The sequence below is a fragment of the Crocodylus siamensis genome, chromosome 2 (genome assembly GCF_052110815.1).
Source record: "Crocodylus siamensis isolate JL-2025a chromosome 2, ASM5211081v1, whole genome shotgun sequence".
Taxonomy (NCBI): domain Eukaryota; kingdom Metazoa; phylum Chordata; order Crocodylia; family Crocodylidae; genus Crocodylus; species Crocodylus siamensis.
In genome coordinates this window covers 170,551,394-170,573,305 of record NC_143396.1, presented here as the reverse complement: position 1 = coordinate 170,573,305, position 21,912 = coordinate 170,551,394, and the positions used below count along the sequence as shown (strand labels likewise).

At 52.4% G+C, this 21,912-nt stretch overlaps 2 protein-coding genes across 4 annotated transcripts in view; both read left to right on the top strand.

The window, feature by feature from the left end:
- Window positions 1-19,606, top strand: part of CPSF7 (cleavage and polyadenylation specific factor 7) — a 29,806-nt gene extending 10,200 nt beyond the window's left edge. For 2 of the 3 annotated variants that reach the window (XM_090032256.1, XM_090032254.1), the window contains exons 6-10: window positions 828-1,236; window positions 1,501-1,619; window positions 1,734-1,902; window positions 2,136-2,309; window positions 9,574-11,816. In XM_090032256.1, the coding sequence (XP_089888382.1) occupies window positions 828-1,236; window positions 1,501-1,619; window positions 1,734-1,902; window positions 2,136-2,304 (866 nt within the window). In that variant the 3' untranslated portion in view covers window positions 2,305-2,309; window positions 9,574-11,816. Of the gene's footprint in view, window positions 1-827; window positions 1,237-1,500; window positions 1,620-1,733; window positions 1,903-2,135; window positions 2,310-9,573; window positions 11,817-19,516 lie in introns of those variants that run through there. The other variant, XM_090032255.1, reaches the window with a different exon arrangement.
- Window positions 11,971-21,693, top strand: LOC149871291 (fascin-like). Its single transcript, XM_090032266.1, is given in 7 exon segments — window positions 11,971-15,948; window positions 17,746-17,995; window positions 18,459-18,740; window positions 19,517-19,632; window positions 20,077-20,233; window positions 20,754-20,927; window positions 21,271-21,693. Coding segments are annotated over 7 exon segments (1,779 nt in total). The 5' UTR covers window positions 11,971-15,348; the 3' UTR covers window positions 21,471-21,693.
- The last annotated feature ends 219 nt before the right edge of the window (window positions 21,694-21,912 follow it).

Here is a 21,912-nt window from a genome sequence, read left to right as displayed (position 1 = left end):
AAAGTCCTCTTGGTTCCCTTAACTACCCACTTCCTTGTCTGCTGCAGACCAAAGCCTTTGAGACCTTGTCAGTATCAGCATGTAGTTACTTCCCCTGAATTCCTTGGTGGCCTTCAGAGTTTGGCTCTCCAGTGTGTCACCGTAAGTTGTCTCTACCTGACAGTCCTGCCAGGCCTTTTCCCATCCGCTCCCCTCAAGTACCACAGGCTCTCTGCATCACTCCTGGTACTGGTGGGATTTCATACTGCCATGCAGGCCCAAACCAGTGCTGGCATTAACCAACCAGTAAGAAAGCTCTGACTCGCCCAGTGCCCTGGGATCTCTCTCTGCTGTGACCTGTTGCCATTTCTCATGGCTCTTAGCTTCTGCCTGTATAACCCATTTGCTTTGCAACTTCTGTACCCTATGTTGCTATGGTCTGGGCCAGCCGGTCCAAGAACAAATTGTCTGTGGGACACTGCTGGAAAATTGATTAATGTCTTGATGGAGCGTGTTATGCCTTTTTGAGGCCCTTGGAAGTGGAGGCTACGTTTGGCTGGCTGGATCTTTCTCTCAGCACCTTGAGCTATGCTGAAATTGGATGTGTGGCAATTGGGGGAGGAGGGCTCTGATGGAGAGTTGGGGGGGGAAGCAGGGAGTGGCTTGGGGTTGAGGGGCCAGGACTTCCTTCTCCCTAGTCACTGAGTTGTTACATAATCCCACCCTGCCCTACCCATTATGCAGGGTTCTGGGGAATACTGGGACATCTGCTTCCATGAGTTTGACTTTGAGGGCTGGGACCGCCCTGGTGCTTACAGCCTATCTCCCTTGTTTGTGCTGACTGACAGGTGTGCCACCGAGGGCTCACTCCCGGGACTCCACCGATTCCATGGATGGCCGTGCCACCCCGACGGAGAATGCCATTCCGTCCACCCGCGTGGAGAAACCCCCTTCCATGTTGCCTTTCTTCAACCGCCCCCCAGCCCTCCTTCCCCTCATGGGCCTGCCACCCCCACCCATCCCACCCCCACCTCCGCTTTCCTCCAGTTTTGGAGTCCCACCTCCTCCACCAGGCATCCACTACCAGCATCTCATGCCTCCACCTCCTCGACTCCCCCCTCACTTGGCTGTGCCACCCCCTGGGGCTGTCCCTCCTGCCCTGCATCTCAACCCTGCCTTTTTCCCCCCACCAAATGCAACACTGGGCCCCCCACCTGATGCCTATGGCAAGGCTGTGGCACCATATAACCACAGCAGGTAAGAGCAGCTCAGGCCTGTACTGAGTGTGGTGAGGAGGGGCAAGGGCCTCACTATCCCATACCACAGACAAAAAAGGCCAAAGTAGTTGTTCCTGTGGGGAGGGGTTCTGGATTCCCAGCAGCACTTGAGGGTCTTACCCTCTATTAGCTGGTCATTGGCTTTCTCAACTACCTGGCAAGCACTCTGGGTTTGAGGCGCTTTGCCCCTTCACCACATCCCACCCCTGGCTTGACCAATAAGTGTGTGCTATGTTCTGTGCAGTCGGGAACTGGGCCATCCACCTCCCCCCGTGAGTGAAGCAGAGTTTGAGGAGATCATGAACAGGAACCGAGCGATTTCCAGCAGTGCCATTTCCAAAGCGGTGTCTGGAGCCAGTGCAGGTAACAGCTGCCAACTGCTTATCCCTCTGCCTACCTCCGTTGTCCCTGGACTGTGTTCTTGCTACGCACCTGCTATCCACATTTCTCTTAACCCTCTCTTCTGGGTTCCTGCAGGGGATTACAGCGATGCCATTGAGACTTTGCTCACAGCTCTCGCTGTCATCAAGCAATCCCGTGTAGCCAGTGACGAGCGATGCCGTGTCCTCATCTCCTCCCTCAAAGATTGTCTCCATGGGATTGAAGCCAAGTCGTACAGCACGGGTGCCAGTAGTAGCTCTTCCAGGTAAACCCTTGCTAGTGAAAGCCTGAAGTGAGAACACTTAGGACTCACTTGACTGAGTGTTTTTGTGGTACAAAAGGGTTTTAAGGCCCTGTCTAGGAGGTGGGGGGAGGGAGCTAGCAGTACAACTCATCAGGAAGCTGTGTTCCTCTTGATATCCTCAAGGGAGGGGGAAGAGGGTCACCATCTGGCAAAGAAAACTTGTGAGAGACTAGTGGTCTGGCCTTTTCTTCCAGAAAAAGACATCGGTCTCGGGAGAGGTCACCCAGCCGGTCCCGCGAGAGCAGCAGGAGGCACCGGGACCTGCTCCATAATGAGGATCGGCATGAGGATTACTTCCAAGAAAGGAACCGGGAGCACGAGCGACATCGGGACAGGGACAGAGAAAGGGACCGGCACCACTGAGATAGGTGAGCCCATCCTCCATCTGGCCCTAATGGGCTACAGGGCCACCCTCCCTTGGGTTCCATGGTAGTGCTCCTATGTGTGCTGAGCAGCCTCCACTATGTCCGGTTCCTCATCTCCATCCAAGGTTATCATGACAGCCTCATCCAGGCAGTAGCGTAGTGAGGTATCCATCCTTGGTCCACTAGATCCTAAGCCTCTAATCGTCATTCTTTCCCTGCAGTGTGCACCCAAGAGGGAAATAATTCTCAAGGGGAGAAGAAATGAGAATGGTCTGTTCTGATGGCCACTAAATGTTTAGTACCACAGTCCTTCACTGGTGTCTTCCACTGGAACTCCAGCCAGCTTTTGGTGCTGCATGCTAACAGGCCCACCTCACTTCCCCTGGAGTTTTACTTCATAGTTCCTTCCTGCATTTCTGTCTGTTCTACATGCTCTTTGCTGAAACAGTTAATGGCAGACAGCCATTTCCCTGCTTTCTGCAGACACTTCCTAGCATCAGTCCAAATAGTGCAAGGACAGGGCTTTCCCCAGTCAGATCTTGCTTTCCTTGGTGAGAAATGCTGTGGGAATGAAATTCCCTGTCAGAACGGGCCTGCCTTTGGATGAGCCTCCAGCTCCTTGCTAGTCCTCTTGCTACTGCTTCTGTTTTTCTAAGAAATGTGTGTCAGTTTGTACTGCTGAAGAATGACTTGGCTAGGGAGAGCTGGGTTTGCCCTGTGGTGTTGACTGGGCCTGGTGTAGAAGAAAGTGGTGTCAACAACTCCAGTGCCGAAGTCCTAAGGAATCTTATATTAAATTTTGGCTACCATCATACAACCATTTGCTGTTCCTTTTGCTCTGTTGGGTCCATGCAAGGACCCAAACACCATCCCTGACTTTTAGGAAAATGCCACATTTGCTGTAGAGAAGAACAATGGAGGGCACTCAGGATGGGTAAGAGAGCCCAGCCCTGCCAGCTGCATTACGAGGCATGAGTTGTACTTGTAGCTCTTTGAACCACATTTAAAGCCCTTAGACAAGATTAAAAAAAAGAGTGCCCATCAGATATGCCTTGAAGGGAGCAGGTCAAATCCAGAAAAGTTATCAGATCCAAGGACCTTCATACTGCTTCACTTTTGAGTTGCTCACTTAAGAGAAAACATGTCACTTAAAACAAGCTAATTCAGAAACTACAGATCCCCAGTCTAGTACGCATTCATGACGTTCCATCAGAGCTCTTCTGTCCTGTCAGATCATCATTCAGATTGTGCTGGTATTTGATGTCCACCCAGCCTCTAATTCTGTTGTTGAGCTGGATGGTTTTAAGGCTGCAGACTAGCCTCTGGTATTGTATAAAGAGGTCAAGACTTTTTTGAGGAAGTCCCATCATGTAAAGAAGGTCTCTCCATTTTAGGCTGCAGCACACTACCTAGTCTGCCCCTGAGATGAGGGGTGGGATGGCTTTGTGTCCCTAGGAGACTGTGTGGAAGAGGAAGCTTGGATTCTTTGTGCTGCTTGCCCTGTATTTCTTGACAATAAGAGGTGGTCTTCTCTTGAAATGGTTCGTCTGGTGTTTGAGTACCCTCTCCTCCCAGGGCTGTACTTGCAGTGTGAATTTGTTTCAGTATGACTTAAAGGCCTCAATATGGGGCCTAAATATGGCCTCTTTAGATTAAACATTTGTTCTCCAAGAAAATCTGTATTCAACCTCTGTTTGCTCCTAGAGCAGAGGTGGGCCCTCTGGCCTGTGGGCTAGATCCAGCCCAATTGATTTTATCTGGCCTGCAGGCAGGCAGTGCAAGCAGCAGCACTACACAGGAGGCACTGGGCAAGCCATGTTTGGGTCCTGGCTTCTGCTGGCAGACAGCATGGGCAGTGGCTCTGGCTCCAGCCTCTGTTGGCATCATGGGGGATTCGGGATGGGTGGAAGCAGCCCTGCCTGCCTAGCACCAGGTGGCAGCCTGGGAGCTGGAGTTTGGCCCACCCAGGGCCTGTGGGGCTGGACTGTATCTCCCAAATGCATGGGAGATGCTGGGTGGAAGCATCCCTGCCTGCCTGCCTGCCTCACACTGCAGTGCTAACAGAGGTCAGGGCCTGAGCATAGCTCACCCAGGGCCTGCTGCATGGAGTAGAGCAGCTGGGGCTACTTCCGCCCAGCATCCCCTGTGGAATACAAGCACAACTCATCCAACCTCTGCCTGCGAAGGATGGAACCAGGATGTGGGCCTCTGTACTGTCCTTTCCCATGCAACCATCAGGGATCCTGGGAGCTGCAGGATCGGGGTGTGGGGGCATGTGTGTGCACATTCATGTGCATGCCAGGAGCCCTGATGGAAGGGCAGAACAGCATGGAGGCTCGTGACCAAGCTCCATTCCCATGGACAGAGACTGGACCCAGCTGGGAGTGGCTTCTTTGTGGCGCCCCTCCAGGCTCTGCCAGCCAGCTCTGCATAACCATACAGCACCTCTCCCCCACTGCCAGCAGGTGCCAGGGCCAGTAAATGCAGGTAACTGCTGGGTGTCCTGATCAGTGCTGGGGAGCAGAGACCCCTGAGCTGCAGCCAGTGCCGAGGGAAGGGGCCCCACATTCACTGGCTTGACCTGGCCAGGCTTGGCTGGCTGTGCGCTAGAGCTGTGGATATGACTGTCAGGTGCCAACTCCACGCTCTGGGGTGAGTGGGTGGAGGGGGGAGCCAGGGTATGTTACAGCCCTGGGTGAGCTCATGCTCCATTCTGGTGCCAGCCCTGGCCTGACTGCGGGGAGCTTGTGCATGTGTGTATGTCCCTTAACAGCTTACCAAAACTGGTTAAGTGGCTCTCCAGCCCAAATAATTGCCCACCCCTGTTCTAGAGTGTCTGCATAGCCCAGGGAGAAGGGCTGGTCTTGTGGCTAAAGCAGTGAAGGGAAATGAAGTACCAGTCCCATTCCAAACATTGTTGCTGATTGCAGTGATCTTTGGCAAGTTGTTTTGCCTTGGTTTCCCACTGATCACTTGAGAATAGTATTTTCCTACCTCCTGAGGGCTTGGGGGCCTGGTTTGTTGCTCATAGAAGTCCTCTGATGTCCAAATGAAAAAAGCTCTAAAATTGGTCACTGTAGTCTGGTGTTGTTCACACTTTTGTGTAAAGTATTTTCAGGAGAAGTCCTCCTTCAACAGCAGGGAAGATGGATGTAAACTGATTTTTCAGTTGTATTTGGATTATTCTTTAAAGAAATGGACATTTTCATTGCTTGAGATAACCACTGAAATGTAGATTTATGACTATATAGAGCAGGGGTGGGCAAGATATGGCCCACATAGGAGCTTTATCCAGCCTGCCATAGGTCCCTTTGTCTTGCCTGGCCAAGGCACTGCTCAGCTGTGGTGCGTTCTGCTGCCCCTTGGGCAGACAGCAGAGCTGGTGTGACTCCATGACTGGACTGCCTTTTGAGGCAGCCCAGGTAGCAGTGGCTGCTTCTGACTGCCACTGCTGCTGGTCCCAGCCCCGCAGTATTGGTGGGAACCCACACGCATGGCCCCAACATGGCCCATCCCACACCTGCTCCAGACTTGCCTGTCCAGGCTGAGCAGCAGCAGTGGTGGCTGCTGGGCAGAAACTTGCTCTTGCTCTGTATATGGGTGGAAAAGCGGACCCTCTTCCCCCTTGCCACTGTCTGGCCCTTCCTGATTTTGGAGCCTGCACTGTGCTGGGCAGCCCTGCATCTCTGCTGTCGTCACCACCCCCTGGGCTTCCTTGTGGCTGCTCTGCACTGCCACCACTACCCCGCTGGGTAGCCTGGTGACAGAGACACAGGGCAGCCCAGCACAGCATGGGCTCCAAGCGGCTGCAACAAAAAGGCCTGGCAGTGGGGAGGGGGAGGGGCTGCTTTCCCCCATGCCAAGCAACAGTTCCTGCCTGGCACCTACTGCTGCTGCTGGTGCTTAGCTTGGATGGGTGAGTCTGGAGCAGGTGTGGGGTGGGCCAGGTCAAGGCTGCGCACGGTACTGTTGGGCTGGGACCAGTGGCGGTGGCAACTGAAAGGAGCTGCCACTGCCTGGGCTGCCTAGAAAGGCAGTCCAGCCATGGAGCTGTCTCAGCCCTGCTGCGGGCCCAGGGGGCAGCAGGCTGTGCCATGGCCAGGTGGTGTGGAGCAAGCACAGGGTGGGCTGGGGCTACGTGCTGTTGGCAGTGCCTTGGAGGTGCTGCAGGGTGCATAGGCTCCAGGTTGTTGAGGGGGCGGGTGCTCACTGGCTTAGAGGGGTTCATGCAGCAGGGGGCTCCCATGCACACCCACCATACCCACAAACCCCACAACCACACCGTTCCCCACAGTCACACAGCCCACAAACACTGCACCCTCCCCAAAAACCCCATACCCCCCACACAGACACCTGTGCACCTCTGTGGGGAGCCCCACTCATTGCTACATGTGTGCACATGTACCTACACATACCTCCAGTAACCCTTCCCCTGCACACACCCCGCAACCACCCAAAACCCCATACCCACACATACCCCCACACCCTACATACACCCACTCCCCCACAAACCCCATACCCCCTACACCCCCTGCAATATACAAGGGTAACACTTCATTTTGAGCAGTTGTGGAATCACCTCTATATACACAACACAAATCAGGACAAAAAAAAATATTTTTTTTAAAAATAAAATTAAAGTATGTTATTGTAGATGTTTGATTTTTAGTATATAAGTTGTTGTTTTTTTCCGGTTCCAAGATGGCAAACCCCCTCTCCAGTAGGGGGGCAAAGGGAGGGACTTCTGGTGGCAAAGGTCAGGGGTTGGGAGCAGGATTTCCTGTCCCAAGATGGTGGCAAGGTGCCTGTCAAGGGGCAGGGCCACACTTGTGGCCTCAATAGCTCACTGAAACCCATTAAGTGGCCCTCCAGCTGAAATAATTGCCCACCCCTGATATAGAGCCTTTAAGCCAGCAATTCCCAAACTATGGGTTGTGACCCCTAATGGGATATCAGCATCAGCAGATGGGGCCATAGGGGTGAGGGGCAATGGGTTGTGACTGAGGAGCCATGCTGAGGAAATGGGGCCATAAATGGGGTCATGCTGAGGAAAATTTTGGGAAGCACTGCTTTGAGCTATATTTCATAGACATTAGGGCAGGGGCAGGCAATTGTTTTTGGCAGAGGGATGCTTACTGCGTTTTGGCAGGCCGTTGCGGGCCTCATAATAGGCAGCCAGGAGCAGATAAATTATTAATTTTCTAAATTTTTTAGGGGCCCTGCAGGCCGGAGAGAATGGCTTGGCAGGCCACATCCAGCCCCTGGGCTGCATTTTGCCCACCCCTGTATTAGGTGCTAGAAGGGACCTCGTGAGATTTAAGTCCAGCCCCCCTGCCAGAGGCAGGAAGTCTGCAAGGACCAAATGATCCCAGCAAGATAAGCATCCAAATGCCTTTTGAATGAGTCCAGAGTAGGTGCTTGCATCACCTCTGGGGGGAGTCTGTTCCAGACCTTGGGCACTCGGACTGTGAAGAAGTTTTTCCTTATATCGAGTTTTAATTGGCCTTCTAGAAATTTGTGGCTGTTACACCTAGTTATCTCTTGGGGAGCCTGGGTGAACAACTGTTCTCCCAGATCCTGGTGTACCCCACCCCCCTTATATATAGGCTGCTACCAGGGCACCCCCCCCCCCCCCGGAGCCTTCTCTTCTCCAGGCTGAAGTGTCCCATGTCCCTCAGCCTCTCTTCGTAAGGCTTCCTATCTTGGCCTTTGATCATGCGGGTGACTCTCCTCTGGACTCTGTTGAGCTTATCTAGTTTCATAGTTTCTAGGGTCGGAAGGGACCTGAGTAGATCATCTAGTTCGACCCCTTGCCATGGCAGGAAAAAGTAGTGGGGTCAAACGACCCCAGCAAGGTGTTCATCTACATCCCTCCTGAAGTGGGGGGCCCAAAATTGGACGCAATACTCCAGCTGCAGCCTCACTAAAGCCAAGTAAAGCGGGAGGATGACGTCCCTGGTTTTGCTTGAAATGTATGCCAGAGTTTGGTTTGCTCTGCTGGCCACGGCATCACATTGGGGACTTCGCTTTCAATACTTATTTGAGCATTGCATGGATTAATGTTCTTAGATCCATACTCATTTTACATTTAACTATGTTCTAAAATGGAGAATAAGATACTGCATATTTATTGGATAATTCACTTTTTGTTCACAATTTGGGACAGGTAGCTTCATTGGGGGTTGTGACGGACCTGGGTACAGTATACAAAAACATGTATTATTTAAATAAAACAACTTCACATGTTTTGGATACATACAAACCTCTTATCAAAACATACTGTACATTTGCAACCAAATCAGTTATGCAATAATGATTAGCTGTAATTATTTCAGGTAAGCCTGAAAGAATTTTCAGATATGTCTAAGTGAACATGACTAAAATTTTAAGTTAGTACTCATTTAGGGTCTCTTGAACATAAGTCTCTCAAGTACTTGGGCTGTTCTTCATACTTTTAAAACTAGTACGTCTTATTCTCTCCTGTAGTGTTTTATTCAAGCTGAATTTCCGTAAGCCATGGATTCAGTGTGTGTGTGTGTGTGTGTGTGTGGTGTTTAAATGTTTTTTTCATTGAATTCTGATCTCATTTAAACAGGCTTGCTTTAAATAGAAAATCTTGTAATTTTGAATAACAAAATAAGGAAAAAATCTGACTTTGATCCTTTAAAAAAAAAAAAAAAAGTCTGGCTCCTATCACTCCTATTATGAAGCTTATAGTGTTTATTCCAGACCAGTCTAGAATACCCTGCAGTTATTGCATACTTCAATGAAAAGGATTCCCAATCAGTGTGCCGGTACATATTCTCTTGGGCTGTCTCTGGCCTTCTGACTGTCTGCCCCATATGAGTTAGGTCTCAATATGGTTCCTGGCAGAAGTGTGTGCACCATGGCAAACATCAGCGTCCTTGCTGGTATCCTAAGATGACTGACCATGAAGAGGGGAGAATGGTAAGCAGGGAGAAGCTCGCCTTCATGAACTCTCCCTGTGGATGGAGGACTTATCTCTAAGGCTGCTGATCCTGCACCTTAATTTTGCCAGCACCAAATGTGCATGAAGATGAATGTTTTAGAACAGCCACATAGTTTTCGGAGGAGTCTGGTGTGTGGGAGTAGGAAAGGAAGGGGCTCTTTCTTGTCTGCGATTTAAGAAACATGCTTGTGGCCAGATTTGCTATACAGACCCCATTTATTTCATTTGATACATGAGTTTATGGGTACTGTAGTAGTGAAAGACTCTAACCCGTTTGTCTTGTTTTGTCCCTTGCAGGAGTTTGGTTGGAAAGTAAATGTTTTTTTTTTTTAATGGACTTATATCTCCTCACCTCGATCAGGACTAAAGGATGGAGGCTGCTCCACCCCTACCCTCTCCCTCCCTCCTTCCCACCGTCCCCAGCTCCCTCCAGGCACCCAAGGAAAGACATGCTACCTGTTGGACTCTAGCCAGCACACTGTGGCCTTGGGACTCATGCTCTGCTTGTGCTTGTTGCTGCTGCTTCCTGGGGAAATGCTGGAAGACATGGAGTTGGGAAGGGATTGCATCAGGCCACTGTGACCAGGGACTGCTCCAATCCATGGATACTCGGACCCAAAGAGAAATGGTGCTTTTCCATGGAAGCTTGCGAGCTCTTTCCTCTCAGTGGCCTTCTAGGGGGTATCTGGAAGGGAACCAACCCCCCACCCCCCTTGTGTGCACTGAGGAAGGTTGGAGGTGCATGTACTGCAGCCCAGTGTCTGATGTGCTGGACTCACTGGGACCCTGTATCCAAGGCCTTCCACAATGCACTGTCTTCATGCCGTGTTTGGGGAGGCCCCCCTAAGAAGCATGAGCCTTCATCCCAAGCAGTTTGTCCTGTCCTCTAGCCCATCGTACACAGCTTAGATTGCAGTATATCCCCTGTCTTTGATATAGGGCAGGCTGGCTGTTGCTTCCCATCTGCTTTCTCTGCTCCACCTTTTGGTTCCTGAAGGCTTTTCCAAGTCCTCTCCTCCAGGCAAGTTTGCCTAAAACAGAGAAGAACTCTTGTAGAAAAGAGCCTCTTCCTGTCAGGGCCTGGAGGTGGCCTCCTTTCTGGACTCGGTATTATTGGCTCTCCATCTCTGTGCTTAAGCAATAACAGCTCTGCTTCACATTTTTTTGAATGGAAGTGATGGCCTCCTCCCCGAAAGAGCTCTTTCCTTGTTTTAGAGGAAGCACCTTGCGTAGAGACCTGAAGATTGCAATGTCAGTGGATGGAGGAGGGACAGGATTGGGCGCTGGCTGGAGAAGCTGGACTGCTGATAACCACGAGGGCTTTTTATCATTTCTACGTGACGTTATGTTGAGCCGGTTCTTTAGGGACAGACAGTTCCCCTCCCCAGCATCAACCACTGAGTTTTCTGGCCTCCTCTTAAGAAATGCTGTAGGAGTGGGAGCTTCCTCTCAAGCACTATGCCTGAGTCTTTAGGCAGTGCTGCTGCTTCTTTGCCATTGGTCTGCAATACCCAGTCATGGATGAAGGATGTGGAGCAGCCTAGCCAAGGGAGCCTCAGTGCCAGTTTCAAAATGTGGGGCTTGGAACAGCCAAGTGGTCCCAGTGGCGTGATGCCTAAAGGAGTGGGGAAATGTAACCGCCCATCATGGCTTGGTGTCTCGACTGGCAGGTCTGGAAAGCCAATGGGATATGAGGCTTAACAGCGACCTGCTTCCTTGAACAAAGGCTCATGTAGCCAGAGAGCAATCTACGGTTGTAAGACGACTTGCCACTATGCTGATCTGAGGAGGTGCCAGTGGAAACTATGTATCCCAGCATGCTGTTCTTCAGTAACCTGAGGGAGCTGAACCCCATAGATAAAGAGTGCATGCTGGGAGCTGTAGTCTCCAGCAGCTGCACCGCTCTCTGTGATTAAGACAGCAACCATCTACAGTACGTGACAGCTCCTGGCACATTGGATAGCCCTCACCTGGGCAAAGCTTGACTGTTCCCCTGCTGGAGAAGGGAGAGAGGATAACTTCCAGCAGAGGGTGCACAGCCCATCTGGGGGGGCTTGTCAGTGTAGAGTAGTACCTCCTTAGGAACTGTGGACTTTTGTGGGGAACCCAGTTTCTTGATGTCTTTTTAAAAACAAAAGCATATGTAAAGTAAACTGAGGTGACAGCTTAAAAGTAAAATATTGGGTTTGGGGGGGGAACCATTCAGCAGGAGAGAGTTCTGGTTTTGTTTTTTTTTTACTTAATGACGCAAATTTTTAGTTTATTTCAGAATAGTGGATAAAAAAAATTTAAAAAAGAAAAAGAAAAATTAACCAAGAAGTGAAGCTCTGAACCCACCCCCTTCCCTTCCCCTCCCCTCCCCTCCCCCCCTCCTTCTTTCTCGGTGACTTGATTTGTTTGTCTCTTTCTGATAGGTTGGAAATTGTGTAATAAACTTGATGACGTTGTCAATCTTTTATACTGCATTGTATGTTTTCTTTTTTTTCCTTTTGTAACAAAATATTTTAAATAATAAATGGGGTGTGAGCTGTTTTATGGAATCTGTATTGAATAAGATTGTCTCTCCGGTCCACGTGCTTTGAACAGGTTTGGGATTCTGGACTCCTGGTTTCATTCCCTGCTCCACCACTTACGTGACTGTCTGTCTTGTCTTTTAAGAGGTACCCAGCCCTTGGAACTGGGACAGGCATTTGGGGGTAGCCTTAGTGACTCCTGCTTGGCACCTCCCCCAACCAGCTTGTTCTGTGAAGCAGTGGATCCTAACGTTGGCCGTGTTCCCGTTGCAGGGAAAAGTGGTACCTTTCAGCGTGGCTCCTGCCCAGCTACCAGCCCCCTATGCCTGCATCTGTGGCTGAAAAATTACTGCTCCAGCTTCACCCTGGCCATCTTTTCAGGGAGGGGAGATTTTTTTTTTTCTTTGGCGGCGGGGGGGCTGTACCTGACATTATGAGCGGGAGAGCATCACTGAAATCTAGGCCTTCATCCCCCTGCTATCTACAAACCGGGAAGATATTTAGCTGATAAGAGGTGAGACAAATTTAGTGGCTATGAAATGCTTTAAGACCTGTTCTAAAGGGACAACAGAATAGCTAGGCTCTGACAAGGTGCTTCTTTCCAAGTGGCTAGAGTTTCTCAAGAGGGGAGACTTGCCACAGGTAAGTCTCTAAGTTGATCAGCCTTCTTCAATAGGTTATGTTCAGGGTGATATAGAGGTGGTTGGAAAGTGGTAACATTCTGGATATGTTGGGGTTAAAGTTAAAATAGTCCAAAAATCTGTAAGCCTGGGGTTTGCAATGAAATCCCAGAGTCTGGAGTCCAAACAAAGTTATCAACCCTAGTTGTGGCCAATCCACCCCATTTGGGTGGTTGAGAGCTGTCTTCTCTGTTACGAGCTTGAATGATGTGATGTGGATGATTTCTTATACTGAGGGTATAGCCCTTCAGGACTGTATCAAGGGATTGTGGCTTCTGTACTCGTGATGAATGTGTAGAGAAGTTGGCCTTTAATACATAATTATGGAATGTAGCTTACGATACTCTTTTCCTCAGATGCCCATCGTAGAGGTTAGGTTTCCAGCATGTAATGATTGACTATCGTCTGTAGGATGGTGTTGACTTGTGGTCCACAGTTGAGGTCATTGTTGGGTTTGGGCAAGAAGGCTGTGTTTTGGCTGGTGTTCTGTTCTAATTATTTCCAGAATGACTGGTTGATTTGAGAGGTAGTGTTAACTGTGTTAGTCTAAAGTCAGAAGGCAGGGGAGGGATGACAAAATGAACTCATGCTTACAAAAGCTTATGCATTTCAGATTTAGTTCATCTGTGAGGTGCATCTCTACCCTGCCTTCTGGTTGATTTAAGCATTTTTTTTAAATGTCAGAGCTCTAAAAATACACCATATAAATATTTTTTTAATCTGTCTCTGTTTCCCAGTTTTCAGATACTTTAAATAATTGCAGTGGTGGGTTTTTTTTTCTTTTTTTCCCAACTTCAATAGGATTTCTTGCCTGGGAATTTGTCAATGGCTTTCTCAGAACATTGTGTGGAATTTTCTACAGATGGAGTTACTGGTGCAGGGGGGACCTAATCTAAATCCTCCGTCATCTCCTTGCTGCTTGTACCATCTGGTGCTCTGGTCTTTCAATGAATGGAGGACGGACCCCTCATGGAGTTTCACGGGAAATGTTGGGTACTTTACCCGTGGACACCCCTATTCTCCCAAACTGTCCTATCTCAGGAATATCTTTTCTGATTTCCCTGGTGTAGTTTTCTAGCCAAAGAAGCTCATGCAAGTTGTGCAGGATGTATTGGATGGATTTAGCAACATTTAGAGGCAGTTCTTAAAGTACAGCAAAGAGCTAATCTTATCCTTTGGTACATGGCAAAGATAACGATAGTCTCCCTTCAGAAGTGGGTGAAAGGACTTCTGAGGATATTTGATAGTAAATGGAGGACAAATTCCTGGACCGTGTACTATACAGAAAGGCTAGCTGGGCTTCATGTTGAATTGCTATGATGGCTCCTAATGAAAGAAAGACTCTGAGGGCAGCCAGAGCTGTCTTTATCTGCACACAATGGTAGTAGAAGTTGTTATCAGTCCTTGGTTAGGAACTGTGCTGTTGGGGGGAGGGAGAGGTTTCAAGGTTCTGGACAATAGGCGCATCCACTGATTGTTGTAGTACCCTCCCCATGTTAACAGCTGCTCTGCTTGGGTCAGGAGGGAACAGTGGCCTTTGGCTTTCTCAGCAAGTGGTTCGAGTGGAGGCAGAAAGGGAGAGGTGTGGAGCATGTCTTGCGTGTGCTCCATGTGAAAACATTCTGTCTGCACAGCTGTGGCAGCTAAGGGCATGACAAGAACATTTGCCCCTCTCTAGGACAGGGCCAGCAGAGCCCCCTAAGTGTTCATGCAGCTGGGGTGACCAAAAGGGCTGCTGCTGGCTCGGCTCCTATTGTATGGGGCATCAGTATATCCCTGCCAGCAGGAAAAACCCTGCTGGTGTGCACCTTGTCTCTGATGAGGGCTCTGCTGGCTTTGTCTCTCCTCTTGGGTCCCAGGGCTCCCTCAAGACTTACTGTGACCTCTGAAAGGGACAGAAGGGGAGTCTGAGAAGGTGCTAGGACACAGCAGAGGTGTGGAGTATAGGAAGGAGTAGGGTTCTCCAGATGGGGCCAATGGCCTCTCACTGGGTAGTGCACAGTAGAGGTACTGATGTTTCACAAATTGTAGGGGACTGGATTACCATTATGGGGGTGAAAAGAAACAGCTCCTGTCCTAGCTGATAGTCTTGGTATCCAGCTCCTATAGGGTGCGTTCCTTCCTTTCAGCTGCTGAGGAGAAGGGACAGCTGCTTTGGGCATGTGGTAAAGGACCTTGTGGGAGAAGCTCAACCCCTCTGATTGCAAAGCTGGTCTGAGTAGAGTCCCCTGATGTCGGGAGGCTAAAGGCACTGCCTGAAGGGGAGAAGGAAGCTCCTGGAGTGGAACTGAAGGAGAAAGCAAATATTCCTTAGGAAGGATTTGCACAAAGGAAGGATCTCCATGCAGGCTCCCCCTATAGGCTTTGGTCTCTCAGCCTATGGGCACATTTCCCCTAGGTCAGAACAGGCCTCCCTTCTGCTTGCTCATGCTGTTGACCATGGCTGATCATCAGGCTGGAAGCAGTCTCCTGTGTGTTGGAAGCCACCTGCTGGGGAGAGGAAGAGATGAGGTGCTGAGCAGTAACACGAAAATGAGCTAAATGGCCAGGCTGCCAGCAGCAGGGAGCACTGCTGAAGGTCTCTGCCCCTACGTACGACAGGGTTCTGCAAGCAGCTCCCCTACTGGTTTAACTTGTGATGGCCTCAGATGCTGGAGAACAATTCTGTAGTGAGAGGGAAATGGGTTTCATGGTTCTCTTGGCTATTACAATGTAGCTGCACCTCCTTAAACACAACTGGTCACCAGAGCCACCTTTCTTCCACCTGGTGTATCTTGTGGGTCTGACCCATTGGTCCCTAGCTCACATGGGCTGGAGCATCTCCTTACCTGTTCCTAGCTTGGTCTAGAGCCACTTGGGCAGGGACCGGAATCCTGGGAATGAAGCATTGCAAAGGGATAGGGGGTGTCTGCCTCTTGCTTGGGTCTTTGGGGCTCTGGGAAGGTTGAGGTAGAAGCCCCAGACTCAGGGTCGTGGGGTTAACTCTCCTGGCATGGCCCCTTGCAGGCAAAGATATGTCTGGTCCAGGACTGGGCAGGGCCAGTGCAGTGGAGGGGTGTAGCCTGTGGTTGCCAGGCACCCATTGTTGTGGGTGGGGCCATACAGTGCTGCACCCACATGGTGGTGGCCAAGGTGTGAGGAGCAGGAGCAGCGTGAGCCCCATGGCAGCCTCTACTGAGTCCCCCTCGCTGCCCTGTGGCTTCATCAATGCGGCCAACCGGTACCTGAGTGCTGAGCCCTTCCGCTTCCAGGTGATGGCCACAAGCTCGGTGCTACGGCCCTCCCAGATCTGGATGCTGAGCTTCACATCCGCACAGGGGGCTGGGGCAGCGAGGCCTGTTGAGGGCGGGCAGCCCGTGCATCTGCTCAGCTCTTTGAAACGCTTCCTGGCAGCCGATGCCAATGGCAAGGTCACCTGCAAACAAGAGAGCCCGAGCTCTGGCTGCCTTTTCTTGCTGTGGCAGTACCCAGATGGCAAGGTGCGTAATTGGGCTGCCCCCAACCTGTGCCCAAGTAGGAGCTGAGGGTCCTATCTACAAGTCCTGCCAGGCAGCTCCTCTTTTCTTGTAGAGTGCCCACCCATGGTGCAGTCCCAACCGGACTGCAGTAAACCCGGTGACCCTCCTGTGCCCCGGAGAGTTATGGGGGAGGCATAGAGGGGCTCAGGCAGTAGCTGAAATAGGTTGGTTTCCTGGCTCCCTTTGAGTTTCCTGCCCTGGCACTGCATGAGGAGAGGGCTTCCTTCTGGCACAAAAGGAGCAGGGATGTGCTCTGATGCCCACCCGGCTGACCTCTCTGCTTTAGACAGGCCTGAGTGGTTTCAAGGGGGAGGTCACTGCCTGAGTGTGAGGGTAAGGGTACCTCTAACTCATGGGAGGAGAAGTTAGGGTTGCCAACTCTGAATCTCTTCTGGGAGGTTTCCAGAATGCGAACATGCCTGCGACACAACACAAATGTGCCCATGTGCTTGTGTATATCACAGTACCCTAAATCAGGAAGGAAAATGTGCATTACTATTACTTTTTAAAAACCCACTGGACTACTGCACAAATTAGATTCAACAAGTTAATATCTCTTTTAATGAATGCCCTATCATTTATCTCTCAGGTGACTCTCAGCAGTCTCCTGGAGATTTATATCTAATTCCTAGACACTCCAGGGGATCCTATAGGGGTGGCAACCCTAGGGGAAGTGTGGGGGGTTACGGTCCTTCCCCCTCCCCTATCTACTTGACCCTAGTCAGACAAGCCCCCACCAGTTCTGTCCCTCTCTTCTCCAGCTGGGTGGGGAAAAGCAGCCATAGCCACAGCGGTGGTTGATCATGCCACCACAACTGTCACAGCAGAAGCAGGTACTGCCCAAGGTGTGGAGAAGCACTGCTATGCCTCTGCCCCCAGGAATACCCTGGTGCTTACCCATATGCTCACAGGGTCCCTTTGCTGCAGGCTGAGGGCTAGAGGGGTTGGCCAGCTCAGGAAGTGGGAGCTGATTTTAGTACAGCCTTATCTGGGAGAGAGGCTGTGGGGGGCTCTTATCTGTTGGGCAGCAACCCCTTCCCCCCATCAGCTTCTGAGGGCACAAGTGGAGAATGGGGTGGCGGGCACCAGCCATAGCCACATCTGTGCCTTAGGTGCAAAGGTTGGGAAACCCAGATGGAGCTGGAGCTGTCCTGGCATAGGAGGTGGCTTGACTGTGCCACAAAGGGAGTGAGTGGTCTGAACATGGACTGAGGTGGTGCCAGGGGGCATGAGGGGTCTGCAGGGGTGGTGGGGTTGAGAGTGTCATGGGACCAAGTGGCTCTGACCCCTGGGGGACACTGAACTTGTGGCTGCATGTCAGACAGGAAAAAATCCTCCAGGGGAACTGGTATGCTCAAAAACATAGGACCCCCTGCCTTCCCCCTCAGCCCCACAGCCCATGCCAACCTTGTGGGATGCGCATAAGCCTTTGCACCTCCAGCCAAGTCTTCCAGGGTGAGAAGCCTGCTGGATCCCAGCATCAGTGATGGAGAGGGAAGGGAGCGCTGCCAGGACCTACCTCTGCTGCACTGCAGCCCTATAGGTATGGGATGACCCAGCTCAAGCCAGTTGTCTTTGCTCAGTCCCTCAGTCTGGAAGCACCTCCATGTGACTGGCATGGCTGAGCTATGCCTGGGCAGTACCACTTCCTTCTCCTCACTGGTGCCCCCTAGCCCTGGGGTAGATATGGTGTGGGTGCTCAGACAGACTCCTGGCAGGGTGGAACAGTCTCCATGACCCCAGACCCCTCCTGGGCAGGTGTCGCTGCAGTGTGAGGCCACCAAGCGCTACCTAGGCGGGGCAGAGGACAACATCACCTGCTTTGCCCAAGCTGCGAGCGAGGGTGAGAAGTGGAGCCTGCACCTGGCCCTGCACCCCACCATGCATGTGCAGAGCCCTGGCAAGCAGCGCTACCTGCGCTGCGATACACAGACAGGGCGTGTGCGCTGTGACCGTGACCTGCCCTGGGGTGCTGATGCCATCTTTACCTTCCATTTCGATCTCAAAGGTGGGTGTAGTGGAGTCTGTCTCTCCCTCCTGCTTGCTCTTGCCCTTGCCCCCCGCGAGGGACTGAGCAGGGACAGAGCCTAGTCAGGGGGAAAGGGCAGATAATTGGGGGAAAAGATGATAGCTGGGTGTGAAGGCGAGTGCGGGGGCTGATGGGTGCCTGGGGAGGGGTGTTGGAGAAGAGTGAAAGTAAGGTGGGGAGCAGGGCAATAAGGGTACAGTGGGAGTAGGGGATGGGGATGGGGGCAGGTGGGAGAGTAGCACTGGGTGCTAAGGGGGCAACAGAGAAGGGATGTGGGGAGCTGGGTACTGCAAGGAGGGAAGCATGTGTAATGCAATGATGGGTGCCAGCACTTGGTGTCCCTCAGTGAAGTAGAGCATGGGGGTGGGGGGTGGCAAGCAGCGCATTGGAGTCTGTCTGGTTCTCTTCCCACTTCACTGACATCTCTGCCTTGCTGCCCCAGAGAAGAAGTATGGGCTGCGCAGTGGGGCAGGGAGCATGCTGGCGGCTGATGGGTCATTGGTGGATGAGCCCTCTGCCCACTCACTCTACACACTGGAGCTGCAGGGTGGCCTAGTGGCCCTGCGGGATGTGGACGGCAAGTACCTGACAGATCGGGAGAGCGCTGTCAAGACCTTCAAGATAGACAGGCCTGGGCGTGACGAGCTCTTTGCCTTGGAGCCTAGCCCTGCTCTGGTCTCGCTTCGTACTTTTTCCAGTGGCCGCTATGTCTGCTGCCGGCCAGGTAAACAAGGGTGCTGGTGCTGCCCCTGTGGGCACTGCTGGGGGCTTGGTCTATGCACTAGGCTGCTCTTGATATAGGCAGAGCAGGTGCGCCTTGCCCCACCTGGGGTAGGAAGCTCTTCTGAAAGGGCCTAGGGCTACTGTTCTGAGCTGTCATTGGTGAGACCTAGGTTCACAGCTCCACCACCACCTGCACAGGTGGACTTGGGCGAGTCACTTCACCTCTGTGGGTCTCACTTGTACAGTCAAGTTGACAGTAGTGCCCTTCCTTTCTCTTCTCCTTTTCAGGGCAGGGGCTGTCTTTTGCTAGGTGCTTCAAGGATACTTTGCATGACAGTTGTGCCTAATACAAATTCTGCACAGCTTCCACCCCTTTCTCAGCAAGGCTCCCCTCTTTCCCAGGTTATGCCGAGTATGGGACACTGCCCCATGCGGCTGAGTTTGTGCATAGCACTGTGGTCTTTGCTGTCGATCCCTAAATTGTCAGGATTAGGTTTCAGAGTGAATTGACCACAAAAGATGACGAGGTCATTTTGTGCTTTCTGGACCTGCTGTTCTGGCTTTTTGCCCATTGGCAGGCTCAGTGTGCTCTCCATGCTGCCTTGGGCAGTGTGTGCTGCCACCATGGTTCCTCTAGGCTAGGCTTGAGCCCCTTTCCCTGTGCCATCTTTCCCAAGCCCCCATCCTCTGGTGGCTGAAGGAGCTGGTGGAGCTAGCAGTGGGGAAACAGTGGCCTGTCCCATCACCATATTTCCATGAGCTGCTTGTTGCCTGCAGGGGCTGATGTCTACGCCAACACCATGTCTGTGGGGAATACGGAGCTTTTCCAGTTACTGCTGAATGATGCCAAGCAGGCCTGTTTCCGCAGCTTCTCTGGTGCCTACCTGGCCACAGTGAGTGCACCCAAGGCTGGAAGTGGGGAGATGGGCAGAACCACCTGCATTGCTGGGCATTATACTGGCCACTGGTGCAGCACTGTGATTTGCCAGTGGGAGCCAAGCATGTCACTATCACCCTCCCTTGGAACAGGGAGACTCAAGTGATGGGCCTCACCGGGCAGAGTAATATTGCTTCTTCCCTGCCCTAGTACCGCAGCCCAGCCCATCACTTGCTGGGAAGGCACCACCAGCCCATTAAGCTCCTCCAGCTCAGGGTCTGGGGTAAGCTGATTCCCCATGGTGTCCCTTCCAGCCCTGGCCTGGGGTTGGCAGGGACTTGGCTCTTGCACCTGGGCCTGAGGAAGGTGCCTGGGTGGGGTGTGGGGGGTGTATGTGGAGGCTTTTGCCAGGTGCAGTCCTGGAGCACAGGCAAGTCTGAGCCCTGTGCCTTCCCCACAGAGCCCCAGTGATGGCATGGTGAGCTGCACCAACCAGTCCAAGCAAGTGTGGTTTGAGCTCCAGTACAAGGAGCAGCAGGTGACACTGAAAGCAGCTGATGGCAGATATGTGGCCCTAAGACCTAATGGGCAGATCCTACTGTTGCCTGAGGGAGCAGGTATGAAACTGGGTCCTTGGGGGCAGGAGGTGAAGGGATGCCTCTCAGCAGGGGAAAGGAAAGACTGTGGGGGGCCCTGCTTCAGATTTGGGGGTGGATCCCCCTTCCAGGCAGGAGTCTGCAAACCCAAGCATGAGGATCTGGGGTGTTACCCATCTGCTCGCTGTCACCTACAGCCAAGGCCTACCCTAGCTGTTGGGGGTCTGCCAGCCCCAGCAGGGCAGGGTGGAGCAGGGAGGTGGAGGCAGCACAGGCTAGGTCCTACCTGTTCTGTAATGAGAGCGTGCTTAGTCCAACAGCAACATCAGGGACCTTGGGTACCCAGTGGCTTTGCCCTTTCTGCCTTGGGAGCGCCACTGCTGTTGGCAGGAGGGCTCGGGCATGCCCCCTCACTGAAGGGAGGTTCCTGTGCTGGCCCTGTATCAAGCTCCATATGATGTGGCATTTCCAGGCCTTGTGGCCTCTGCCCCATGCCCCAAGCAGGCCTGTCTAGGCAGTCAGGGCTAACCTGTGCCTGCAGGCAAGAAGGAGGAGTTCCTGCTGCTGCTGGTGAACCGGCCCCAGCTGATCCTGCAGAGCGAGGCTGGCTTCGTGGGCCTGAGCCCCGGGACACAGCGCCTGGATGGGAACCGCCCAGCCCCTGTTGTCAACACCGTGACACTCAACGAGGACGGCTTCTACCACTTCCGCATCGGTGAGGGTGCATCTGCTTAGGGAATGGGTGCTAGGATACATCTGTGCCAGCAAGCAGGAGCACTGGCGTGTCTGTGCCAAGGCATAGTGTGTGGCTTCCCCACTAGAGCAAGGGGCACCATAGCAGTGGTTGTCCTTTCACTGGTGTCAACAGTCAACTGTTGGATTTTCCAGCTGGCCAAGTAGCTACTGCCCAGCCCTGCAGGGGAATATGGTGCCCTCATGTCCCAACAATGTAGCCAGGCCTGTGATGAGCTGTTCCCCAGGTTAGGGTACACTAAGCATCTCCTCCCATCCCCAGCACCCTGTGTCCTGACACTAACTGCCCCCCATTTGCCTTGCAGCTAACAAGTACTGGAGCATTGACAAGAATGGGCTGATCATGGTGAACGGCAACCAGGGCAGCAACTTTACACTTCAGTTTGTTGCCTCAGGCTGCCTGGTCATCAAGGCTCCCAACAACAAGTACCTGGTGGCAGAGGGTGGGGGCCGCCTGTGGACAGGGACAACTGATGTTGGGGCTGCCACACGCTTCCACTTCTGAGGCTCTGACAACCAGCCTGGAAATAAACCCCTTTTCTGTAGGCTGGTATGCTGCCTCCGAGATGCTGAGACCCCACCCCTCACTCCCATCCAGTGCCCAAGCACAGCCATCCCAGAGCTGTCCTGCTCTCCTGTTCACCCCTCTGTGGATGGATCCAATTGGGAGGGGGGGCATGGGGTGAAGACCTCAGGGTGTACACAGCAAGCTGGCATGTGGGGCACTGGCAGGCCTTGCCTGGCTCAGGCTGCCTGAGCCTGGCTCCTCAGGGTGGGGGGAGGGTTGATGATGCTTATCCAGGATAGACAGGTGCACTGGGCTCTGCAGAGCAGGGGGGCACCTCTGCACCTTGATGGGGCTGGGCCAGGCATGCTGCTGGTGGCTTGGTGTTGAATGCACCTGGGTGGGTAGCTGGCTCCCCACTGCCCCCTAATGGAAAGTCCTG